This window comes from Mastomys coucha, unplaced genomic scaffold, assembly GCF_008632895.1.
Source record: "Mastomys coucha isolate ucsf_1 unplaced genomic scaffold, UCSF_Mcou_1 pScaffold13, whole genome shotgun sequence".
NCBI lineage: Eukaryota > Metazoa > Chordata > Mammalia > Rodentia > Muridae > Mastomys > Mastomys coucha.
This window is the reverse complement of record NW_022196895.1, coordinates 60,410,297-60,435,419: the sequence shown is the minus strand read 5'-3', so window position 1 is coordinate 60,435,419 and position 25,123 is coordinate 60,410,297. Positions and strand designations below refer to the sequence as shown.

General features: G+C 43.4%; 1 protein-coding gene across 1 annotated transcript in view; it reads left to right on the top strand.

The window, feature by feature from the left end:
• The window catches only part of Atp8b1 (ATPase phospholipid transporting 8B1), a 127,872-nt gene that overhangs the window by 84,815 nt on the left and 17,934 nt on the right, over positions 1-25,123 (top strand). The window contains exons 7-20 of the mRNA XM_031366248.1: positions 4-53; positions 226-296; positions 1,563-1,645; positions 1,764-1,922; positions 2,204-2,292; positions 5,073-5,263; positions 8,310-8,518; positions 10,690-10,733; positions 11,694-11,850; positions 14,461-14,649; positions 16,324-16,436; positions 18,794-18,958; positions 20,184-20,295; positions 21,083-21,158. Coding sequence (XP_031222108.1) covers positions 4-53; positions 226-296; positions 1,563-1,645; positions 1,764-1,922; positions 2,204-2,292; positions 5,073-5,263; positions 8,310-8,518; positions 10,690-10,733; positions 11,694-11,850; positions 14,461-14,649; positions 16,324-16,436; positions 18,794-18,958; positions 20,184-20,295; positions 21,083-21,158 — 1,708 coding nt within the window. The remainder of the gene's footprint in view (positions 1-3; positions 54-225; positions 297-1,562; positions 1,646-1,763; positions 1,923-2,203; positions 2,293-5,072; positions 5,264-8,309; positions 8,519-10,689; positions 10,734-11,693; positions 11,851-14,460; positions 14,650-16,323; positions 16,437-18,793; positions 18,959-20,183; positions 20,296-21,082; positions 21,159-25,123) is intronic.

The window sequence follows — 25,123 nt, the reverse complement described above, 5'->3', positions numbered from 1 at the left end:
AAGATATCCAGGTTGGGGATGTAATCCGTCTGAAGAAGAATGATTTTATTCCAGTAAGGAAATGGCTTCTCCTCCTTCTGTCCTTCTCCTCATACCCATGCCATCTTATTCCCCATCCTATCTCCACCCTCACCACAACCCCACCCCTACCAGGCCTCCCATTCCCCATGCCCCAGTCCTTCCACCTGGGGACGCTGTGCAGCAGGTGTCTTTTGTTTTCGACAGGCTGACATCCTGCTGTTGTCCAGCTCAGAGCCTAACAGCCTCTGCTATGTAGAGACGGCTGAGCTTGACGGGTGAGTGCGTCTCGGGTGGATCTATTCCAAAGGTGGCCTGGAAGGGAACATGCATTGCCTGTTCTGGGTAGGAAGCCCTGTGAGTTGGCCTTTGCCTTGGCTGCAGTCTGACGTGTCCACGGTGGGGGACTGGCTCCCTTTGTCTATAAAATGGAGCTGTTTCCCACCTCCCATTATAACCATGTACCCGAGTTCCTTGTAAACTACTGAGCAGTGACCATGGATACTATTATATCTTCAGAAATGAGACTAAGTTCTTTGCCAATTGAAAATGTTGAATTCTCTTACGATTTTTAGAATAAAATGCTGGGGTTTTTTTTTTTTGAGGCATTTTCAGTAGATTTATTGAGTACTTAATCATGTGAGGATATTTTAACAACTGTGTAATTATTATCACATGAGGAAGCTGAGGACCAGGGAGGTGGAGTAGCCTGGCGAAGGTCACATAAGAAGGGACAGAGTCACGTCTCTGCCCCTGTGGCCCCTGTTTCTCATACTCCACCTACAGACCCATGGCTTTACGCAGAGCTAGACTCACAGGAAGGGAAAGCTGACCTTCTCTTGCCCTGTAGGTCAGCTGGTTGATTTGTCCAATCTTAGAAATAGCACAACCTTTATTCTCAGTGCTGAGAAATTCTGAAACTTTCCAGAGACAGGAAGTCCCATCATGCCTTGTCAGAACTGAATGGTGGATCTGGGATCATGGAGACTCCCTTGTTAACTGACTACTCCTGAGAAGGTAGCCTGACCCTCCAGAGTGATGGGCTCACTTACCATCATGGAGCACTCCCATGGAGCATGCCCACTTGTTTTCCTTTAGGCTGTGGCCGGTGTAGCCTAAAGATACTTACCACCTCCTTTCCTGGCTAGAGTTGCCTTTTTTGAAACACATCCCATTGCCTGCTCTAGAAGCATATGGACAGAAGGTGCTAAGCAGATTGTCTGCCCTGGGTCTGTTTTGCACAGTGTTGTAGCATGGCAGCATGCTGTGGGATCAAGACGTGCCCTTGAAAAGAAGGTTGCCTTTTGTCTTAACTGGTACAGTGGCACACAGCAAAAGGGCACGGCACATCTTAGGTTTATAATCTTGCTCGAGCATCAGATTGGCCCATCTAAACTCGAAATTAGTTTGAAAATAGAACAAGCTAATGATTAAGCTTTGATCACCCCCAGATAGGCAGAACGTTACTCTGTGGGCTTGTCTTTTTGGTTCTCTGAAAACCAAATTGTGCTCCTTTAATTTTACCTCCCTCCCCCTCTCTGTAGAGAAACCAATTTGAAGTTCAAAATGGCCCTGGAAATCACAGACCAATATCTCCAAATAGAAGATAACTTGTCAACATTTGATGGTTTGTACAGAACTACCTTACTTTGTTTTAAATTGCAGTTGTTTACCTCGGTCTCCATGGGTTAAGCCGGGGGCCTACTGTGTTTGACTGATGATGTGAATTATACCTTCTGCAAAAGGTTTCATCGAATGTGAAGAACCGAACAATCGGTTAGACAAGTTCACAGGAACGCTGTTTTGGAGGAACCAAAGTTTTCCGTTGGATGCGGATAAAATCCTGTTACGCGGCTGTGTGATTAGGAACACCGATGTCTGCCATGGCTTGGTCATTTTTGCAGGTACTTCCTGAATGTGCTTCGAGTTCTCACAATTTTAAGAAAGAACTGAGCATGGTGGTTCAGGCTCATTATCCCCTCACTCAAGAGACTGCGGCAAGAGGACTGATGTGCCAGAGCCAACTGGGACTGGATAGTCAGACCAGAAGTGTTTGTCATGAAAATAGTGGTGGGGAAAGCTTTTCAGTTCTTTTCCCATCAAAACCACAGAAAGAGTCATTTTACTGACATGCTTACTAATTAAATGTCCCAACTCCTAATCGCATTGAATTTTCCATTTTTAGGTGCTGACACAAAGATAATGAAGAATAGTGGGAAAACCAGATTTAAAAGAACTAAAATCGATTACTTGATGAACTACATGGTGTACACGGTATTTATTTTTCATTCTGTTAGATGGGAGACTTTTGCTCTAATTTTGATGTGTGTTTTTCCAATGGAATGTGACCTTACATCTTTATATGGTGTACAAAGAGGCCTGGATACCCCGAGCCTAATGGGATGGATGTAAGGAGACTCCCAAGCCTTTTCTGAGAAATTTCACACTTCAAGCAAGAGATTGGGGAGAGAAAGTTCAGAGGTTGTTCCTGAGTGTTCTCATGATTGGCTATTGACTACTTAAAAACCAGGATTATTAATTACACTGGGGCCCTAACTGGAAGTTGTTAGAGTCAGAGCCTAGACCCCGGCATTTCCAATATGCTGGGCTTGGCTACTCGTCAATGAAACGAGTTAAAAGCAGAGAAAGGAGCTTTCTTCAGTGTGGCCACACTGGGAGGAGAAACAGCTTCATCAGGGTCCTGGCATGAGGTTTAATCCTCAACTAGAAAGAAAGAAGTGTATGAGCAGAAGTCCTGATTGGGTTGAGGCTCCCATCACTGGTCCGTCATTTTCTGAGATCCAGTTCCACTCCTCTGGCTGGCACCAGGCTTTGGCCTTTCCTATCAACTAACGTTAGATTCCTGGGAGATTTTTCAATTCCTCGGGGACCATTGTTTCAACAGACCGATAGTCAAAGGGAACAGATGCGAATAGTTCTCTTTAAAATATTTCCCATCTTGCCAGGATTATTAAAAGTCTAGGAACTATATATAGTGTGGGCTTTATTGCTGTTAGTTTCCCATGGGGGACTGTTATCATACCTGCGAGCGTGTATGATATATTTTAAGGTTAGCAGTAGGATTTCTTGAGAGTCTTCAAAGCCATACTCATGCTCAAGATTAGGAAGACTCACGGGGCGGTGGTGGCGCATGCCTTTAATCCCAGCCCTTGGGAGGCAGAGGCAGGTAGATTTCTGAGTTCGAGGCTAGCCTGGTCTACAGAGTGAGTTCCAGGATAGCCAGGGCTACACAGAGAAATCCTGTCTTGAAAAAAAAAAAAAAAAAGATTAGGAAGACTCACGGGGTTTGGTGTTCACACCTGTGTCTTGATGCAGCAGAAGGTTACAAAGTAAGCAGAAGGCTCCCGAGGCACATCTAAAGGAAGTTGGTTTCATTTGGACTCACACCAAATAGGCCCTCAATTTCAGCAGCAGCAGTCTGTGGCTCTATCCATCCCCTGTTGTCTATAGCAGAGCTCCTTGGAGACTCTTTTAGTTGGGAGCTGGGTGTATGAGCTTCGCTTGCCTGCCGTGCTCCAAATTCTAGACTTACTGTAGAAATGCATAAAAGATGTTTGTCCAAACAGGCACTGTGAGCTATTCTTCTAGGACAGTTGTTCTCAACCTGTGGGTAGAGATCCCTTTAAGGGGATCAGCCCACCCTTTCCTAGGGGTTGTATATCAGATATTTACACTACAACTCATAAAAGTAGCAAAGTCACAGTTGTGAAATAGCATGGAAAATAACTTTATTGTTGGGGTCACCGTAACGCGAGCTGCGGTATTAAAGGGTCACAGCATTTAAAAGGCTGAAAATGGCTGTTACAGGAGAGTCTGAAGAAGCTGGGGCACTCTTCCTAAATCTAAGTTTCCATATGCCAGCCCAGGGCATCCAAGGACTTGCCCTGGGATCTGAGTCTAAGCAGTCCCACTTCCTAAAGAGAACTGCTTTTCCAACAATTCACTTCACCCTGGATGCCTAAACTCTTCAGGATGCGTAGTTACAATTTTGTTCAAATGTGTGCATACTTACAGCCACATAAAAGTAATAAAGTGATCTGAGTACCCCCACCCCTATCTTATGAAGACATTTCTTGGACTTGGAGCATTTCTCTCTAGTGCCACTGTAATCGCCGTGATGCAAGCATTCAGACCGCTCGCTGTCTCTCCTCTTGCCCCTTTCATATCCAGAAGATGCTTGGAGAGTCTGTGTTTAGAACTCTACATTTCCCTGGACATTACTACTGTGACTATATAAATAGTTCTAGGAAAGTTGGGGAGGAGAAATTGAGACAGGGTCTTGCTATGTAGCCCAGGCTGGCTTGATTTTTTTTTTGTCCCATAAACATATGCTTCTTAACTCCATAACTTGGTATCTATTGTACCTTAGTTAATCTTATATAGTGTATTAGTTACCTTTCTGTTGCTGTGATAAAATACCGAGACCAAGAGCAACTTAGAGGGGAAGTGGTTGGGTTATTTTGGCTCATGGTTCCCAGTGAATAGAACCTGTCATTTAGTAAGTCATTACCTAGGCAAAGAGGCTAGGTGATGACATAGGCCTGACAACCAAGAGCCAATGACAGGGAACAGGGAGTGGAATCAAACTATAAAACCTCAAGACCATCCTTAATGATATTCTTCCTCCAGCAAGACCCTATCTCTTAAAAAATTTCACTACCTTCTCAAACAGCGCCACCAACCAGGGACCAAATGTTCAAATACATGAGTCTATGGGAGACATTTTGACATTCAAACCAACGCATTTACAATGTCACACAACTCCTATAACATTGAACCTGTATAAATAATTATCCAAATATGGGTAATTTTTTCCCTGCCTTTTAAAGTATTATTTGGGAAGAAAACCTAGCCTTATAAATGTAAAGCAATCCATCAAAACCTTGTAGGCCTTCCAAGCATCTCTATAGTCCAGCTTCCTTCTAAATGTAATATTTTTACAAACCATTAAAAGGTCATATGTAACGAAGTGCTGAATAGCGTTATTAGAATCTGTGAGATGTATATCCTGCTTTACAATACATGTCTTCTAGATCTTTATTGTTCTCATCCTGGTTTCTGCCGGCCTTGCCATTGGCCACGCCTACTGGGAAGCACAAATTGGCAATTATTCTTGGTACCTCTATGATGGAGAAAATGCCACACCATCCTACCGGGGCTTCCTGAATTTCTGGGGCTACATCATTGTATTGAACACCATGGTACCCATCTCTCTCTACGTCAGGTAAGCCTGGCCTCTTCTCGGCCTCTTGCTTTCAGGCAAAAACGTCGTGTCTTAGCAGTCATCAGTTCTAAGGTCGAAAGGAAGAAGAAAATGAGTTCCATTTTGGAATTGAGGGTGAGGTAGGGGAAGGGCATGAACTTTGAGTAACTACCCTGTGCCAGGCACTTTCTATCTTGTCCCCTGGGCAGATAAGGCCAGTGATATCCCACGGTCAAAGGTGACAGTCATTTGCTTGGTGAGTCCTTCTCAGTGGATTCTAAAGCACGGGTTTCAGAGAGAAGAGAGAAGGTAGAGATTCAGAATGCCATGGGAAGATTTCCCCCTCTTGCAAAACCTCTCTGTGCTCTCAGTAGAAACTTCTTTATTACTACTGTTGCTCTGGCTTTGCTGGCCTGCTGGATCTCTGCTTCCTGTCACCACCTCTTGGTAAAAAAGGTGTCCCCTGCATTCCTTCAGCCTCTCTAAACACTGCAGTGCCAGCCCCAGTATCAACAAAAGGTCAAAGTCTTTCTGTCTTATAATCCTCTTTTTTTTTCTCCTTCTTCTTCCTCTCATATCAAAGTTCGCAATTATTGAGAGACTGGGTAGTAGACATAGAGTAGCCAGTCAGTCATTACCTCAAGGAGCAACAGCCCAGAGGCCCCTGGTATCTCACACTCGTGTGTCATTGGAAGCTTTTACTTGCAGCAGTGGGAGAGATGGCTCATTGGTTAAGAGCACTGACTACTTTTCCAGAGGTCTTGAGTTCAATTCTGGTGGCTTAATGGAATCCTAGGCCCTCTTCTGGTGTGTCTGAAGAGAGTGACAGTGTACTTACATGTATAAAATAAGTAAATCAAAGAAGCTTTTACTTAATTTAAACTTTAATACATGTGCATTTGTTTTGATTTTTATTTGATTTGATTTTTAACATGTACGTCAGTACTGATATTCTCTGAGTGGGAAGTAAATCCCTGGAGCTGCCATCTGTCCAGTAGCTATTTTTTTGTTTTGTTTTGTTTTGTTTTGTTTTGTTTTGTTGGTTTTTTGGTTTTTTTTTTGGTTTTCGAGACAGGGTTTCTCTGTATACCTCTGGCTGTCCTGGAACTCACTCTGTAGACCAGGCTGGCCTCAAACTCAGAAATCCACCTGCCTCTGCCTCCCAAGTGCTGGGATTAAAGACAAGCACCACCACCACCCGGCTAGTCCAGTAGCTATTTTAAAAGAAACCGAGACAGCATGGCAGTGCTAAGGAGCAGGCTCAGTAGACAAAGCCCTCATTGCACAAGCAATGAGATGAGTTTGGGTCCCCAGAACCCACAGAAAAGCTGGATATGCTGGTGTGCATCTGTAACCCCAGTGCTTCAGGGAGAGGAATGGTGGCAGGGTGCTCAGAGACAGGCAGATCCTTGGGACTCATTGGCCAGCAAGCCTTTCCGAAATGGTGAGCTCCAGGTTCATCAAGGGGACACTATCTCAAAATACAAGATGGCGAGTGATAGAGGAAGACCTCTAGTATTGAACCCTGGTGTTGAGCCTTGGCCTTCAGAGGCAGATGCATGAGTAAGCACACCAGCGTACCAGGCATTGCTCTTCACGGTCCTTTTTAAGACCAGATCCCTTACTGACCTGCAGCTCTCACCAGCTTGGCCAGACTGACTGGAGGGTAAGCATTGGTGAGCCTCCTGAGCGAGCATACCTTCCAGTACTAGATTACAGGCTCACATCGATCACTATAAGGGTGCTCAAGCTCATACCAATTGAGTCATTTCCCCGGCCCTATTTGTTTGTTGTAACAGAGACTTCGTTCATACTCCTGGCCTGGAAGTCTGTTCAAAGCAGACTGGCCTTGAGCTTATAGCCACCCTTCTGTCTCTGCCACCCCCAGTGCTGGGACACATCCTTCTACAGGCACATCCTACTGTGCCTGACTTCAAGTACCCTTTCATTTTCTTCAGCCCTTGGCTTGGGTGTTACCTTATCCCCATGGCCTCTGCCACCCCCCCCCCCCCCCCCCCCCCCCCCCCGCCGTCCCCGACCTAAATGGTCACTTCCCCTTCCTATCTTCTTGTCTACTTTCACTTTCTGCAGAGAATGTGCAGCCTCTCCAAGTTTATATTGACTGGGCTGTTTTTGTTGGGTTTGGACTGCCCTTAAGAAGGGAGCAAGCTAGCCGGGCGTGGTGGCGCACGCCTTTAGTCCCAGCACTTGGGAGGCAGAGGCAGGTGGATTTCTGAGTTCGAGGCCAGCCTGGTCTACAGAGTGAGCTCCAGGACAGCCAGGGCTATACAGAGAAACCCTGTCTCAAAAAACCAAAAAAAAAACAAAAAAAAAAAACAAAAAAAAAAGAAGGGAGCAAGCTATTTCCATCCATAGAACTTGTTGTACAGCTGCTTAAGGCAGGGTTTATTTGGGTTCATGATTTGAGGGTCCAGTCTCTCATGCTGGCGAAAGCATGGGGACGGGCGTAGGAGGCAGCTGGTCACATTCTATCCACAGTAGTCTGGAAATAGACGGACGCTGAAACCCAGTTCACTCTCTCCTTTTGGTTCAGTCTGGGGACCCCTGACCACCCTATGGGGCCTTCCTACCTCAGGTAAACCTCTCTCAGAAACACTCTCCTGCCCACAAGAGGTGTGTCTCCCAGAGAATTATAAAATCCTGTCAAGTGAATGATCATGATTCACTGTCAGGGCTGGCAGGATGGCCTAGCCGTTAAGACACATGTGTTCTTGCAGAGGAACAGTGTGAGTTGGGCGAGTCACAGTCTCCTGTAATTTCAGCTCCTGGAAGATATAACACCTTTGTCCTCATGAGCACCTCCCGCTCTCCCATGCACATACCCAAGCAAAGACACACACACACACACACACACACACACACACACACACACACACACACACATGATTAAATAAGTCTTTATGATTGACCACCACAGGAGTGCACACTAATTTTCAAACCAAAGCAGTGGAGAAGCAATCCATTCCCACGTGCTCGGGGAGAACAGAATCCATTCCCTGCCTGTCCCCTCTCTGCTCACCACTGAAGCCTTCTTCTTCTGTCCTAGTGTGGAAGTGATCCGTCTGGGACAGAGTCATTTCATCAACTGGGACCTGCAGATGTACTATGCTGAGAAGGACACGCCTGCCAAGGCAAGGACCACCACACTGAATGAGCAGCTAGGGCAGATTCATTACATCTTCTCTGATAAGACGGGGACACTCACACAAAATATCATGACCTTCAAAAAGTGCTGCATTAACGGGAACATCTATGGTGAGTGACGATTGTAAGGCCAGCGAGCCAGAGCACATCATCTTCGTAAGCGCACTGGAAGCTTGGGTTACTGTCTTTCTGCAAAGTAACTCCAGAGACATTCTTTCAGTTACTACGCTCAGTTATATTTTGGGTCTGAAATAAAGGGGATGGTGGAAGACTATTGTAGAGGGGTAGAAACAGCATTTCCTGGATGCAGTCTGGAGCAGAGCCTACCTTCCCATGACTGTTGATGCTCTCCCTGTGTGGAGTCCAACTGCCAAAGAAACATGGGCACTGTTGGGGAGAGACAGATAGATACACACACACACACACACACACACACACACACACACACACAACACACACACACACACGGGGTGGGGGGAGAGATCAATAATTAGAAACACCTCTCAAAAAAATTAAAAACCAAATTGTCTAGCAATTCTACACCTAGGAATAATTTGTGTTCAAAATATATGAAAACAAGGACCCAAGGATGTTAGTGCGATTTTAAAAGTGATTGCTTTTTCTGTAGCCTGACTAACTCAATTGGTAGAGGATCATGGATTTGAGCCTCACTTTGGGCACCAACTATTATTGCAATCTTTAAAGTGATTATTTTTTTCTCTAGTCTGGCTAGCTCCCAAATAAATGAGACAGAGACTATAAGATTTATTTTATAAGCTTGATGGCACAAAAGCTGAGCAGTTACTTATCTATTCTATTTCTCTAATCGAATCTGGCTACCTCCCAGCCAAAATCCCCAACAGACTTGCATTTTAGTATTGGTTTAGTTCTTTCTGCTTCAGGTATGTCCCCATGGTGTCTCCTGGACCCTTTGATCATGTCCAGATCCTCTCTTCCTCTCTCCTGGCTGGGATAGGAAGTCCAGCCCTATTCTCTCCCCTGTTCATCATTGGCTGATCAGCTTTTATTGACAAATCAGAGGATAAATGAGGACAATGTTTACATATGACATTGAGATCTGGAGATTCTTAGAATAAGTATGACAATGCCATGCATGCCTTTGTGCAACCACATATGGGGGCAGAGACATTAGCATTTGAATAATACAAGGATAGTCTTTACACAGTGTACAATAACATTATGCTTACACAAGGAGATGCATGCTTACCCATGTTCTTAGCAGCATTATTCACATTTGGCAGAGGGTAGGAACAACCCGAGTGTCTATCAATGAATGAAGAAAGGAACAAGGTGTGCTACAATAGAAGTGAGCCTTCAGGGCATTGTGTTAAGTGATACACATGCACAAAAGTAGTTCTTGTACGATTTCATTTAGAATAATCAAAGCCACGGGGACAAAGATGAGTAGTGGTTGCCAAGTTTTCAGTAAGGCAAAGAGAAGTTAGTATATTATGTTAGAGTTCAGTTATCACGATAAAAACCGTCTCATGGTGATAATTGCACAAGGTGACCACACTGAGTATGACCAAGCTGTGCAGTAGAAAATGGTTACAATAGTTTATAGTTTATTTCCATCCTATGTTCTGAAGTATTCTTCATCCACATGAACAGTATTAAAGTTAATATTGCCTTAAAATACAGATTTTTAATGTTTTGACTTTTTTTTCAAGAAATACATATGTATTTTCCCTTTTAAAAAATGTATAGTATGCATGAGTTTCCCCATCACCAAGAAAGGTGGGACACTATGGAGTTGAGGAATTTGTCACCATTGTGATGGCAGTCTAAAGCATATCAAAGGACTCCATTCTGGTCCCAGAGGAGGATAGTGGGACAAGTACCACTATTTAAAACAACTCTGGTCAGTATTGGGCCACCTTTTTTCTATGAAGAGCCAGATAGTAAATACTTCAGCCTTTGCAGGCCATATAATGGTTTCCACCATATTCTTCATTCTTAGAATTATTTATGTACTTAGTTAGTTTTTTGAGACAGGATTTCACCCCAGAACCCAGACTAGCGTTGATTCATAGTCATTCTACTTCAGCCTACCAAGTGCTTGGCTTATAGGCATGAGCCATCAATGCCTGGGTCTAATAATATTCTTCTATTTTGTCATTTTTCCAACTCATAAAAAAAAATGATTATTTATCCCAGAACCATCCAAAACCTGGGGTGGCATCAGACACCGCGACGGTGTTTGCAAATAGGAGGCTCTACACACATAGACTCAGGCTTGTTTTGTCCTGTTTGTTTCTTAGGAGACCATCGAGATGCTTCTCAACACAGCCACAGCAAAATAGAGGTGAGTCGTCCTGGCAAAGCAGCTGCCTGATTGTGCTCCTTTCCTCAGGCTGCCGGGATGAACTGCCTCAGACTTGAACGTAAAGCAGCAAGCAGAGACGTTTCTTCCCACAGCTGGAGAGACTGGGATCCAGATGTTGGTCCCTTCAAAGATGTTAGAAGAGGCTCCTTTATGGATTCTCCTTAGCCTCTGGTAGCTGCCAATGATCCTGGCTTGTGGGCACCGGGCTACCCTCTCTGCTCCCACTGTCAAGTGGGTTCTCCTCCTGCGTTTGGCTCTGTCCGTATTGGCCTCTTATATGGACATCTGCCTGTCTACCCTGATTCTCATGACCGCATCTTAACTTGATTAATTTGCAGATCAAATAAGGTCACATTTGTAGGCACCAATGGTTGAGATGCCAACGTACCCATGAGGGAGATGCAAATCAGCTCACAACCATGGGTAACTCCAACAGATCAGACACCCTCTCACCCACTTCTGGCCTCTATAGGCACAGGACAAGCACACGGTCCACACATACATGTAGTCAAAACGGTCAAACTTAGAAAATAAAAATAAAAAAGAATGTGCTAAAATCCCAAGGTAATTTCTGACATAATTAAAAAATGTGGCTACAAAGGAAAGGGAATATCAATTATTGATACATATTTTTTTAAGATTTATTTATTATTCTATCTAAGTACACTGTAGCTGTCTTCAGACGCACCAGAAGAGGGTGTCAGGTCTCATTACAGATGTTTGTGAGCCACCATGTGGTTGCTGGGATTTGAACTCAGGACCTTCGGAAGAACAATCAGTGCTCTTAACTGCTGAACTATCTCTCCAGCCCTGTTTATACAGATATTTCAAAAATGTATTTGTATGTGTGTCAGTCTTGGCAGCAAGTGCTTTGCCCCATGAGCCATCTTGCTGGCCCTGATACATGTATCTTTTAACTTCCGTCTCCATCTCTTTCAGCTAGTGGACTTTAGCTGGAATACATTCGCGGATGGAAAGCTTGCATTTTATGACCACTACCTTATTGAACAAATCCAGTCAGGGAAAGAGCCAGAAGTACGGCAGTTCTTCTTCTTGCTTTCCATTTGCCATACGGTCATGGTGGACAGAATTGATGGTAAGCGTTTCTCCGAAGGCTTGTTTGGGAGTTGGCAGGGGACCAATGCCACATCTGTCACAGACATTCTAGCAATGGCCAGTTGTGAGCCCTGACACTAGATATATATGGAGTAACAAACCATGAAATAAGCCAATTACTGTTTTGTTTTGTTTTGTTTTGTTTTTGTTTTTGTTTTGTTTTTTCAAGACAGGGTTTCTCTGTGTAGCCCTGGCTGTCCTGGAACTCACTCTGTAGACCAGGCTGGCCTCGAACTCAGAAATCTGCCTGCCTTTGCCTCCCAAGTGCTGGGATTAAAGGCGTGTGCCACCAACCACCTGGCTGATTTTTTTTTTTATTATTATTATTGTATTTCATTTCATTTGGGGTTGGGACTGGACTTCAAAAGTGTTCGTGTGCTAGTCAAATGCTTCTTGAAGCTCCAGAAAAACTCTTTACTTCTCAAAGTTGTCAACTAATGTAATTATAGCCCTGAATGTGTTATCACTTTGTAAACAAAATTCTGTTAAAAAGATATGGTTGGTGGCCTGGTGAGGTGGCTTAGCAGGTAAAGTTGCTTGCAGCCAAGCCTGATGAACCTGGGTTTGACCCCCAGGACCCACAAAGTAAGAGAGAACCAACTCTTTCAACTTCTTCTCTGACCTCTATGTGACCTCATATATATGCTATAGCCATAAACAACATACATGCACATGTATGCACACATAATAATATACTACTACTAATTAATAATAAACTTTTTAAATGTATTTATTCATTATATGTAAGTACACTATAGCTGTCTTCAGACACTCCAGAAGAGGGCGTCAGATCTTGTTATAGATGGTTGTGAGCCATGATGTGGTTGCTGGGATTTGAACTCAGGACCTTCGGAAGAGCAGTCGGTGTTCTTAGCTGCTGAGCCATCTCTCCAACCAAATGATTTGCTATTGAATAAGATAACCTAGGTGTTTTGTACAATGTACACATGTCCATTGGGAATGTATCATTAGGCCTTATCTATATCATGAGTGAACTTTAAACTTACGTATTATTTTCTACAAATTTCTTTCAGATGTCTGCTTTTGTTCTTTAGATTAAAACTTTTGTAACTTGAATTAGATCAGCTAAATGAAGCCTGGGTCTCTTTAGGGTGGCTTTCCCATTTGATGGAGCAAAATTATGGAGAATCTGTGAGTGAACACCAAAGAATTTAGGATCTTTTGCAAAATTCTTAAATGCACTTCATGCCAGCCTTGTCTGAGGAAATCTGTCCAGTGTCAATGAGGACTAGCTATTTTATCGCACATGGAAAGTGGGTAGTACTGGTACAAGCAGGGAGGGTGGTGTCTGTAGGTCCAGCTGTGCTAGAGGCTGAGGAGGGAGGAGGATATGAGCTGAAGACCAGCTTGTAGAACACAGTGACCGCCACCCACCCATACACACCCAGAGATTAAGAGAAACAAAAACCAGATTGGAAGGGATTCTGTGAGCCAATGTGAGAAGGGATTCCAGCCACAGCTGCCTGTCCTGGAACACCCTACTTTCTAGGCAGACGGGAAGAGGAAATGCTGTGAGCTCACCTGTACTCTGAGTTCTGGATGGAAAACTAAACGCCCTTTTCTGTAAAACTTTGGCTATGGAAAAGCTTTTTTTTTTCTATTTTGAGGCACCTTAATTAGGTGGTGGTAGTGGGGGAACAGAACTCTTACAAGATATATTTTTGTTAATCTTTTTTTTAAGTATGACATACATATATAACAGATGTATATACATCACGTTACAGCTCAGTAAATGGATCCTTATAATAAACAAAGGTTTATAAAATATACATATGTACATGTGCATGCACACACAAACACATGTTATCTACATGCATACTCACTGATTATTACTGCAATTTTATTAATTTTTATTTTTTAATGATTTATTCATTTATTTTATGTATATGAGTACACCATTGCTCTCTTCAGACACACCAGAAGAGAGCTTCAGACCCCATTGCAGATGGTTGTGACCCACCACGTGGTTGCTGGGAATTGAACTCAGAACCTCTGGAAGAGCAGACAGTGCTCTTAACCTCTGAGCCATCTCTCCAGCCCTGCAATTTTATTTTTAAGAGCCAGTAATTTTGGGAATAAATCAAATACCCACTAGAGAGAAGGGAATAACAGGTATATATTCACTAGAATAATATTTATGGGTAATCTTTTAAAGACATTCCAACCTGGTCAAAATATGACAGTAAGAGAAAAATCACGTTGTAAGTATCTACCGCCCAGTGTGGTAGAATCAAAGGCCTACTGACAAGGTCTGGAGGAACCGTGAAATGTTACCAATCTCCTCTAGATGGCAGAATTCTGAGACTCCCTCCATACCCCCGACACACATACTGCACCCCAATCCATTTTTAAACAGTTCTATTTGTAAATTCTATTACCACTTTCAATTTTGAAGGGGGTTTAAAGCTTAGGACATTTTGATTTCGGGGTAACCCTTCAGAACCACTGACTTGTTTTCTCTGCCTTGTGCTGGGTCCTGCAGAAGACCCTCAGCACAGAGAGCTCAGGCATGCCTCCCAAGCTTCGTCTCACAGCAATTCTGACGTTTCTCTCCTGCTTCCCTCCTCAGGTCAGATCAACTACCAGGCGGCCTCTCCTGACGAAGGCGCCCTGGTAAACGCCGCCAGGAACTTCGGCTTTGCCTTTCTCGCCAGGACGCAGAACACCATCACCGTCAGCGAACTGGGCACAGAGAGGACCTACAGTGTGCTTGCCATTTTGGACTTCAACAGCGACCGGAAGCGGATGTCTATCATCGGTGGGTCTCTACCCAAAGCTGTCTGAATCCTCCCACTCCGTGCGCCTTCTCTCCTTTTTATTCAGCGATGTTTAAGTAGATGAGGACGTGAATGGACAACTGACTTCTGAAAGTGTCTAGATTTCCTAAAAAGGTTTTTTCTCTGTTCTTCATTCTGCTGCTACTCACTACCTTCTTGAACAGCTGTGGCCTTCCTGAATCCTGCAACTACTGTTGACATTCCCTTGGCATCAAGCTGCCGAGTCCGCAGTGACCAGGGCAGTGATGGCCCGACCTATCATCCTTTACTTTCAGTCCCCCTCCCAACATTTCTCTGCTTGAGGCCAGGAAAGGGAGGCTTTACTGGGAAAGGCTGTGCCCACGAGTCCCAACCTTATCTCCAATCTAGGCCCTTAACAGGCCACCAGATAGAGAGGAAGGTCTCATTCTAGATTTTAATGTCTTTTTTTCTGAATTATTCAGAATAATTTCCAACATACAAGAAAATTACAAGGCTGGTTGGTGGCGGTGCTTTTTAACATGGTCTACAGTTTCTTTGTCAGTTCGAGGATAGATGCAGGTATCTACCAGGTATCTTCTGAACTACTTGAGAGTAAATTACAGGTCCAGTACTCCTTCCTTTCCCATACAAACAATACTAGATATTCGCTATGGATGAGAAACGTAGAAGTATGTGAGTGGTCAGAATGAGAAACTTGCACTGATGCAGCATTATCCCCTGCATCCTATAGAGCTGGCTCGCAGGCACTTTCAGATCTTACTAGGAACTCTCCAAAATGGTGGTCTGGTCCCCTCTTCTTTGTCTTCATCTCCCTTCTTCTGTTTGTTTGGGTTTGGGGCTCAGAGATCAATTAGCGATTTAGATAATCATGATTCTGAATAAAGACCACTTCTCTGTCCTTTTTGGATCAGTCATATATTGGCATTTCCAAAAAGCAAGGCCAGGTTTATTGTAGAATATCCTTTATTTGGGGTTTATCTAGTGTCCCTTAATGCTGATATCCTGGTCATACATTGTTGGCATGAAGATTACTCACTGATGCTCTGCCCTTCCCAAGGGGCCCCTCTCCAACGACACCTGACGTTCTGTCTTCTGGATGGTGATGTTACCGTTGCGTGGGTAAAAAATGTGTCCATGAACTTTCCCACTGTGATGCTGAGTTTTTAACGAGTGGAATTAGATTTTACTCAGTGCTTTCTTGGTGTCCAGCTGATAGTGGATCGTGGCTGGAACCCACTTCAGAGGACGGAAAATCTTGTTAGCAATGGGGCATGTTCTGAGATTATATTATTGTACAGATTGAACCCTATAAGGAAGTGGTCACAGGATCCTCGTTAAAGGCAATAAATGGTATGAGCTCAGAGACAGTAAGAAAGATTCCTATTGGTTAGTGTGGACAAAAAAAAAATTCTATGGAAGATACTAGCTCCCTCAAAACATGGTGCATAGTATGGAGCCCGTCATTACTTGTTAAAAGGAAACAGAAAACTGAATTGACCTGGAATAAATATTTTCATATCTGTCTCACTGCTACATTCAATAAAGGTGGCAGCTTGTCAAGTTTGTTGAGAGCAGCAGTTCATGTGACAAATGTGGGTTTTTAAAAAAAAAAGATAATAATAAGAAGAAACCAAACCTAACTTTATTACTGCCTGTTCTTCCCTTGCGACCAGTGAGGACCCCAGAAGGTAGCATCAGGCTGTACTGTAAAGGCGCGGACACTGTGATTTATGAACGGCTCCATCAGATGAATCCTATGAAGCAGGAAACACAGGATGCCCTGGATGTAAGTCTCACCTTCGCTGTTTCTGCTGGAGAATCCACTCCTGCCTTCTGGAGCTGTCTCCTCAACCACATGAAAACTAGGCTCACCGGGGCTGGAGAAATGGGCTCAGCGGTTAAGAGCACTGACTGCTCTTCCACAGGCCCTGAGCTCAATTCCCAGCAACCACATGGTGACTCCCAACCATCTGTCATGGGCATCTGATTCTGTCTTCTGGTGGGTCTGAAGACGGTGACAGTGTGCTCATATAAATAAAATAAATAAATCTTAAAGAGAGAGAGAGAGAGAGAGAGAGACAGAGAGAGACAGAGAGAGACAGAGAGAGAAAAAGAAAACTATGTTCACAGTTAGTGAGTCCTCCCCTCACTTTGGTGCCATGGACTGGAAACACCAAAGCAGGAACATGACAGGTGGTAGTTTTGCTCTTGCTGCCAGTGCCCCAGAAAATGATGGTGACACCCTTTCTTTCTTAGCATCTGACTGACTCTGCGGGGCTTATTGCTCTTCCAGGGACTTTTTAAGCAAGGAACAGCTGCCCTGAGCTGTGGACTTAATATCTCTGAGGTTGTCGAGAATTTCACCAAGTTCTAGGTATAGAGTGAAGGAGAGAAAGCATTTCTCTAGGTCGGGATAATGAAGCAACATGTCACGTCACTGAGTCCTGGTACCTTTGCTGTAACCTCTGTACTCCAAGGCTGCAAAGCTCTGTCTTGGGCAGCTACATACTTACGCCCTATCGAGCTGCTAGAATGTATCTGAAACTTGCACTTTGGAAACATCCCACCGATTCTACATTAAGTTTATAAGATGGTGGTGAGATTCTGAGGAGAGCCACCAGAACTACATCCCTTTTCTGCCTTTTTTTTTTTTTTTTTTACCACCCAGTGCCTTTGGGGCGGATACTTATTATACAAAGTGAATTCTCAATCTCCTTGTGAGGAGTGAAGGAAAACATTGTGCTGTGACACAAAGTTGCAAGAGAAAGCCACTGCCTAGGTTCCCGAAGTAAAGAGGCTCTCAAGAAAAGATTGTTTCTGTCCTTTAAGAATGCATTTATGGCCAGGCGGTGGTGGCGCAAGCCTTTAATCCCAGCACTTGGGAGGCAGAGGCAGGCAGATTTCTGAGTTCTAGGCCAGCCTGGTCTACAAAGTGAGTTCCAGGACAGCCAGGGCTATAAGAGAAACCCTGTCTCGAAAAACCAAAAAGAAAAAGAAAAAAAAAAGAAAAAGAAAAAAGAAAAAGAATGCATTTAGGAGCGGGTGAGATGGTTCAGTGGTTAGGAGCACTGACTGCTTTTCCAGAGGCCCTGAGTTCAATTCCCAGCATCCAACATAGTGGCTCACAACCATCTGTAATGGGATCTGATGCCCTCTTCTGGTGCGTCTGAAGACAGCTACAGTGTACTCATATACATAAAATAAAAAATATTAAAAAAAATAAACAAAAAGAATCCATTGAGCTTTAGGGTCAGCCAAAATCCTATGAGAGAAGCCTGAAAAGCGTTATTTGCTGAGTGGGGGTCACACTTTCAGATTATGCACGGATACATACAATGAATGAGTTCTCATGAGAATGAGGACAGCATCAGTGAGGTCAACACAATGCAGACCCATCCAAAGACTCCTTGGAAGTCAACTTGTGGTTGTCTCGGCTCTGCTGCCTCAGCTGCAGGAGATGGGACTGCGAAGTGAAGATCTTAGCGGCTCAGATAGAGACTCCGTGAACCTTTTCGCCATGGGAAACTTTCCGCAAAAACTTCTTGTTAATGTTTGATCTAGTTTGGCAGTCGCTTGCCAGTTTTAAAATTGATTTGGTGTCAGTGTCTGGTGGAGAGTTCGTAGTTGATTGGACTTGCAACACGGTTTGAGGGAAGGAGCTCTAGATTTGCCATGTCTCTGTGCACACCAAGATTACACTCTTCGTTATTGTCTTAGTCATGAAGAGCAAAGAGTTTTGTTTATCCTTATGACTTGATTTAACAGAAAGTCAGATGTTTGTTCGCTTCATCTAGTTTGGTTGCTAGGTTGGGGTCCTTACAGAGACAAAACTGACAATCCTTCATACCTCATGGGCTCTTTTTACATTCACTCAATATGACACTTCGAAGTAAGGTTTCATACTTGATCTACATACAAATAGATCAAGAAAGGTTCTCAAGATCCTATGGGATGGCTCAACAGGAAAAGGCACTTTCCTCCAAGACAGAAGAGACCCACACATGTGCCATGCTAGGCATGTATGAATGTGTGCACTCATGTATACACACACACACAATATAAATATAGTTCTTAAAATGATTTTTTTTTTTTGGAAAGTAACTATTCTTTGCATGGGTGGATTTTGTATTTTAAATAAAACAGGTCTTTGCAAGTGAGACTCTCAGAACCCTGTGTCTGTGCTACAAGGAAATTGAAGAAGAAGAATTTGCAGAATGGAATAAGAAGTTTATGGCTGCCAGCGTGGCCTCAAGCAACCGAGATGAAGCGTTGGATAAAGTGTATGAGGAGATTGAGAAAGACTTGATTGTGAGTCCAACCCTTGTAACTCTCCCTGATATTCTGAACAAATTTACATTTTTGTTTTATTGCATCTCTTTTTTTTTTTTTTTTTTTTTTTTTTGGTTTTGGTTTTGGTTTTGGTTTTTCGAGACAGGGTTTCTCTGTATAGCCCTGGCTGTCTCATTCTGTAGACCAGGCTGGCCTCAAAATCAGAAATCAGCCTGCCTCTGCCTCCCAAGTGCTGGGATTAAAGGCGTGCACCACCACGCCCAGCCGTTTTATTGCATCTCTGATGTCACCATTTAGAGTGAATTCTCTGATATGCCCAATTGGTATAAACAGCTACATCATTTGAATTTTTCTTGTTCAGCAGATAAAATAAAAGTTGATATCATAAAACAGAAAACGCATTTTTTTTTTAAAGGCAGGCTCCTTCATCTACTTTCCTGGCTAGCCTAGCACTCACTTTGTGGTTCGGACTGGCCTTGAACTTAAATGGCTGCAAACTAGCTTTTAGTGATTTTATTGAAAGAATTACTGAATCAGTTTAAACAATGGGAAAGTTTAGAGCAAAACAAAATGTTTTGAAAGTCATACATGGTTTTCTTAAATTTTTTTTAAGATTTATGTATGTATATAAACTCTCTATTTGCATGTACACTGGCATGACAGAAGAGAGCATCAGATCCCATTATAGATGGTTGTGAGCCACCATGTGGTTGCTGGGAATGGAACTCAGGACCTTTGGAAGAACAGCCTGTGCTCTGAGCCAGCACATCTCCACCCCCACCCCTGCCACCTGCTTTCTTGAATTTATTTACAAAAGTATAATACCACCTTTAGTTTGAGAAACGGGCTTACGTTTATACAGCTCCAAAACACAATGAAAATGGATCTTTAACAACTTTTTGTGCTTGTACTTTTTTTTAATTGCAGAATTCAACATTAGCCCAGGCTAGCCTCTAGTTTGTGGGTGAGCCTCTACCTCTGTCTTTTTAGTGCTAGATTTTCAGGGTGAGACCCCACACACCCTGTATCTATACTTGGCCTTTCTGCCTCAGTAAATTAGATCGTTTAAGAAGCACATTTTTGGTTGCTTTGGTTTGAGACAAGGATGCAATGCCCCAGCTTTTGATGACAGCACCAGCCATTGCCATCCCAGCACCCACATCATTAACTCCCCTTCTTAGACATTGGCAAATTGCATTTAAAGATACTTTTTATGTGCTAATTTTGTAAATATCTATTCCAGCTCTTGGGAGCCACTGCTATTGAAGACAAGCTGCAGGACGGAGTTCCAGAAACCATTTCCAAACTTGCAAAAGCTGACATTAAGATCTGGGTACTTACTGGAGACAAAAAGGGTAATTTATCATTTGGGGGACACATCTGCTAAGTCACAGTATTTATAGTTGCTATTTCCTTTCCTTTGTCTAAAATGATCTTTATAGACTTCCCTTCCTGTGGGAATGGAGGTGCTCCCTCCTCTTAAAAACCCTCCTCCTCGTGCAGCCCACCCTGACCACATCCTTCCCTCTCTCCAGCCAGAGGTGAGCTCCTCTTCAGCAAAGGCCATGTCCCTGTCCCTCCTGTCTCTCTAGCACTCTGCCACTTGTTGAACACAGACTATAACAATACAAAATGTTGCTGCAACAGCTTTTGTTTTCCTGCCTATTTCAGGTCTTGAAAATTATAGCAAACATTTTTTGTGTGTATGTGTGTGTGCTAGGAAATCGCTTAGCATTTAAACTTAAAGCTAAATGAGTCATTGTTCAGCCTTGATGCCTTTTCCTCCAAGCCTTCCCCCAGAGACTGCCACTGTCTCTTGTTCCAATACTCTCCCAAGAGAAGCACAGCCCTGGCCTTGAACAAATACCTCCTGGCCGTTAATGGAAAAACAGGAAGGGGGTCCTTAGCAGCGGCCCTATATGAGCATTCATGGAATCAGTCATCTTTGTGATTAAGCCACAGCATATGATCGTTTAGTGTTTTAATGGACATTGACTGATTATATAAGCAATACTCACACATACTCCAATGTCCAAAATCTCAAACACTTATGGTCCCAAGCATTTCTGATAAGGGATACTTAACATGGCTTGGATAAATAGAAAAAAAAAAACCAATTGACTTAATTTTCCTCTGTTGTAGAAACTGCGGAAAACATAGGTTTTGCCTGTGAACTTCTGACAGAAGACACTACTATCTGCTATGGGGAGGACATCAAGTAAGTACCCCATGGAAGGGAGTACACTCAGCTCCTGCCTTGGGAGGATGGAAGGAAGGACGCCCTGCTGTGAGTGGATGCAAATTAAGTACCTGCCTGGGGCCTCTGGTATGAGAGGATATAGTAGCTGGGGTGGGGGACTTTGGTCATTTGTTTGATGTTTTTTTTTTTTTAATACAGTCAAGACTAAGGCAGAAAGCAATTGGAGGTAGACCATGTCCTTGGGTCTCCTTTTCACATTAAAATGAAAAGAGTATTGCTGTGTTACTATGGTTCAGATCATTTTGAACAAATTTCAGTCAGGGGGCCTCAGAGCTTTAAGGAACTCTTTCTCTATATTCCTTTTTTAAAGATTTATTTATTTACTTTATGTCTATGAGTACACTGTAGCTGTACAGATGGTTGTGAGCCACCATGTGGTCGCTGGCAGTTGAACTCAGGACCTCTGCTCCCTCCGGCCCAAAGATTTATTTATTATCATATCTAAGTACACTGTAGCTGTCTTCAGACGCACCAGAAGAGGGTGTCAGATCCCATTACAGATGGCTGTGAGCCACCATATGGTCTCTGGGATTTGAACTCAGGACCTTCAGAAGAGCAGTCAGTGCTCTTAACCGCTGAGCCATCTCTCCAGCCCTTCTGTATTTTCTTTAGAAACCTTCTTTATTTGTCTGCCAGGACAAAGTAAGTCAGAACTAGGAGTACAGATACACACAGCCATCTCCAGCTTTCTGCACCAATGCCGGGCATCCGAACTCAAGTCTTCATGCCATTATGGCCATCACTACTCATGGACCTATCTTCCCAGCCTCATTGCCAGCAAATTAATATGAGTTATATTTATGTCCCTTTTCTAGGGACTTCATCTTTTGAAACAAAACATAAGAGGCAAAAAAAAAAAAAAAAAAAGTCCTAGAATGAAAGACTCAGTGACTACCTATCATATAGGTAGGTAGGTAGGTAGGTAGGTAGGTAGGTAGATAGGTAGGTAGGTAGGTACTAGTAGTCTCTAAGGGAATATGCCTTGGCTTGTGCTGGAAACATGTAACATAAAGGCATAGTCTTGTTACGGCTTGTAAGCATTCCTGTGAGGCGTTTACTGCTGGCTTAATCATTCCATTTATTTCTCAAACTTTTTTGTTTTAAAAAAAAAAAATCACAGTCTTGTCTAATGGCACAAAGTGGAATTAAGCTGTGAATACACATCTGACATGTGTTCTAACCCAGGATTCAATGGTGAGCCTTTCTAACTCAGTCAACTCTGAGTCATCCCAGTGTCTATTGTGGATGCCAGCAAGTGCCTGATGACAGGAGCCTGAGATAGCTATCTCCTGAGAGGCTCTGACAGTACCCGACTAATACAGAAGTAGAGGCTCACAGCCATGCATTGGACTGAGTACAGAGTCCCCAATGAAGGAGCTAGAGAAAGGACCCAAGGAGCTGAAGGGTTTGCAGTCCCTTAGGACAAACAACAATATGAACTAACTAGTACCTTCAGAGCTCCCAGGGACTAAAGCACCAACCAAAGAGTACACATGGTGGGACTCATGGCTCCAGCTGCATATGTAGCAGAGGATGGCCTAGTCAATCATCAATGGGAGGAGAGTCTCTTGGCCCTGTGCAGGTTCTATGCCCAGTGTAGGGGAATGCCAGGGCCAGTAAGCAGGAGGGGGTATAGGGGTTGGCAGGGGGAGGGGGAGAAGGAACAGGGGTTTGTTTTAGTTTTTGTTATTTTATTTTATTTTATTTTATTATTTTATTTTTTCTTTTTGGAGGGGAATCTGGGAAAGGAGATACTGTAAATAAATAAAACATCTAATAAAAAAGAAAAAGGAAGAACAAAGTCATCCCAGTGTCTTAGACAGTTTTCGAAGGTAGACAAAGCTAGCAACCTTATAAACTAAATTCTGTCTATTTGCATAAAAGCACATAAACCATGTCACTTTGAACTTGCACTTTTTTTTGGTAAACACCAATAACCACAGTTATTTAATTGGTTTTGATTGCAAGCAACTTGGTTAATTCCCATAATGCTTTATTTACTTTTTACACACGGGATGCTTAATAACTTTTCCATCTCTCTTTTGAAAGGGTCAGATTGGGCCTACTCCAGATTAAAATGCAAGTTTATACACACATCAAATCTTAGGATCATTCCCTCACCAACTTCCCAGTTATAGAAAGGCAAGCCATCTTTCTCGGTGGTTCTTTGAAATGATGGTTTCTATCAAATAGTTTAAAGAGGCAATGTCATAGACTGGTCTGCTCCAGACTTTTTTTTTTTTTTTTTGGTTTTTCAAGACAGGGTTTCTCTGTGTAGCCCTGGCTGTCCTGGAACTCACTCTGTAGACCAGGCTGGCCTAGAACTCAGAAATCCACCTGCCTCTGCCTCCCAAGTGCTGGAATTAAAGGCGTGCGCCACCACCGCCCAGCATGCTCCAGACTTTTAATGACACATTGTAGTCCTCAGTCATTTTGAACTTGAAAATGAGAATTAAATTGATGTGGAAGAAAGTTAATAAGTGCCTAATCCTCTAGGCAGTGCTTCTAAGTTTTTGTCTACTTATTTATTATTATTATTATTATTATTACTACTACTATTATTATTATTGTACCTTCACATGTCATGGCACATATATGGAGATCAGATGACAACTTTGTGGCATCAGTTCTCTCCTTCCGCCTTTACATGGTGTCTTAGTCAGGGTTTCTACTCCTGCACAAAACATCATGACCAAGAAGCAAGTTGTCGAGGAAAGGGTTTATTCAGCTTACACTTCTACACTGCTGTTCATTACCAAAGGAAGTCAGGACTGGAACTCAAGCAGGAGTTGATGCAGAGGCCATGGAGGGATGTTCCTTACTGGCTTGCTTCCCCTGGCTTGCTCAACTTGCTTTCTAATAGAACCCAAGACTACCAGCCCTGGGATGGCACCACCCACAAGGGGCCTTCCCACTTGATCACTAATTGAGAAAATGCCTTACAGTTGGATCTCATGGAGGCATTTCCTCAAGGGAGGCTCCTTTCTCTGCGATAACTCCAGCTTGGGTCAAGTTGACACACAAAACCAGCCAGTACAATGGTTTACATGGGCTCTGGGGGAACAAACTCAGGCTTGTCTAGCAGACCCCTTTGCTCACTGTGCTGTCTCACTGGCTCTGGAGCAGTGATTCTAACTGAGATAGATTTCCGCCTTTTGAGCATCATTAGCAGTGTCTGCAGACATCTTTGGTGGGGTGTATCAGAAGATGGTCCTAACTGGGTTCTGGTAAGCAGAGGCTAAGATTATGCTAAACCTTATAGAAAGGACATATTCTATAGCAGGTGACCTTGTAGGATGGAGAATTATCTGGCTCAAGATACCAGTAGAGTCAAGGCTAAGAAACCTGCTTCTGAAGATGAAGTGTGTTGGTGTGTGTTGGATGGAAAAGCGTCAGGCTGAGTGGGGAGACCTGAATCCTCTTACCAGATTTCCAATGGACTCCCTGCAAGTAAAATCACATCCTCTCTTACTGCCTTCATTTCCTGATTTGTGAAATGAGGAGACTGATCTCTTCCCACTCTAAAGCTCTGTGGTTCACCTTCCCATCATATGGAAGTGTTCTAATCATGTATATAGATAACTCATAATGATTTAAAGCAATAAGAAGGCTGGAGGGGTAGCTCAGCAGTTACAGGTACACACTGCTCTTACAGGGGACGTGAGTTCAGCCCCTAGCAACCATGTTAGGCAGCTCAGGCACCCACATACACATGACATACAGTCATACAGACACACAGGTATACATAAAAGCACTGATGCCGGATGGTATATATAAAAGCACCGATGCCGGATGATGGTCGCACATGTCTTTAATCCTTGCACTTGGGAGGCAGAGTCAGGTGGATTTCTGAATTCGAGGCCAGCCTGGTCTACAGAGTAAGTTCCAGGACAGCCAGGGATACAGAGAGAAACCCTGTCTCA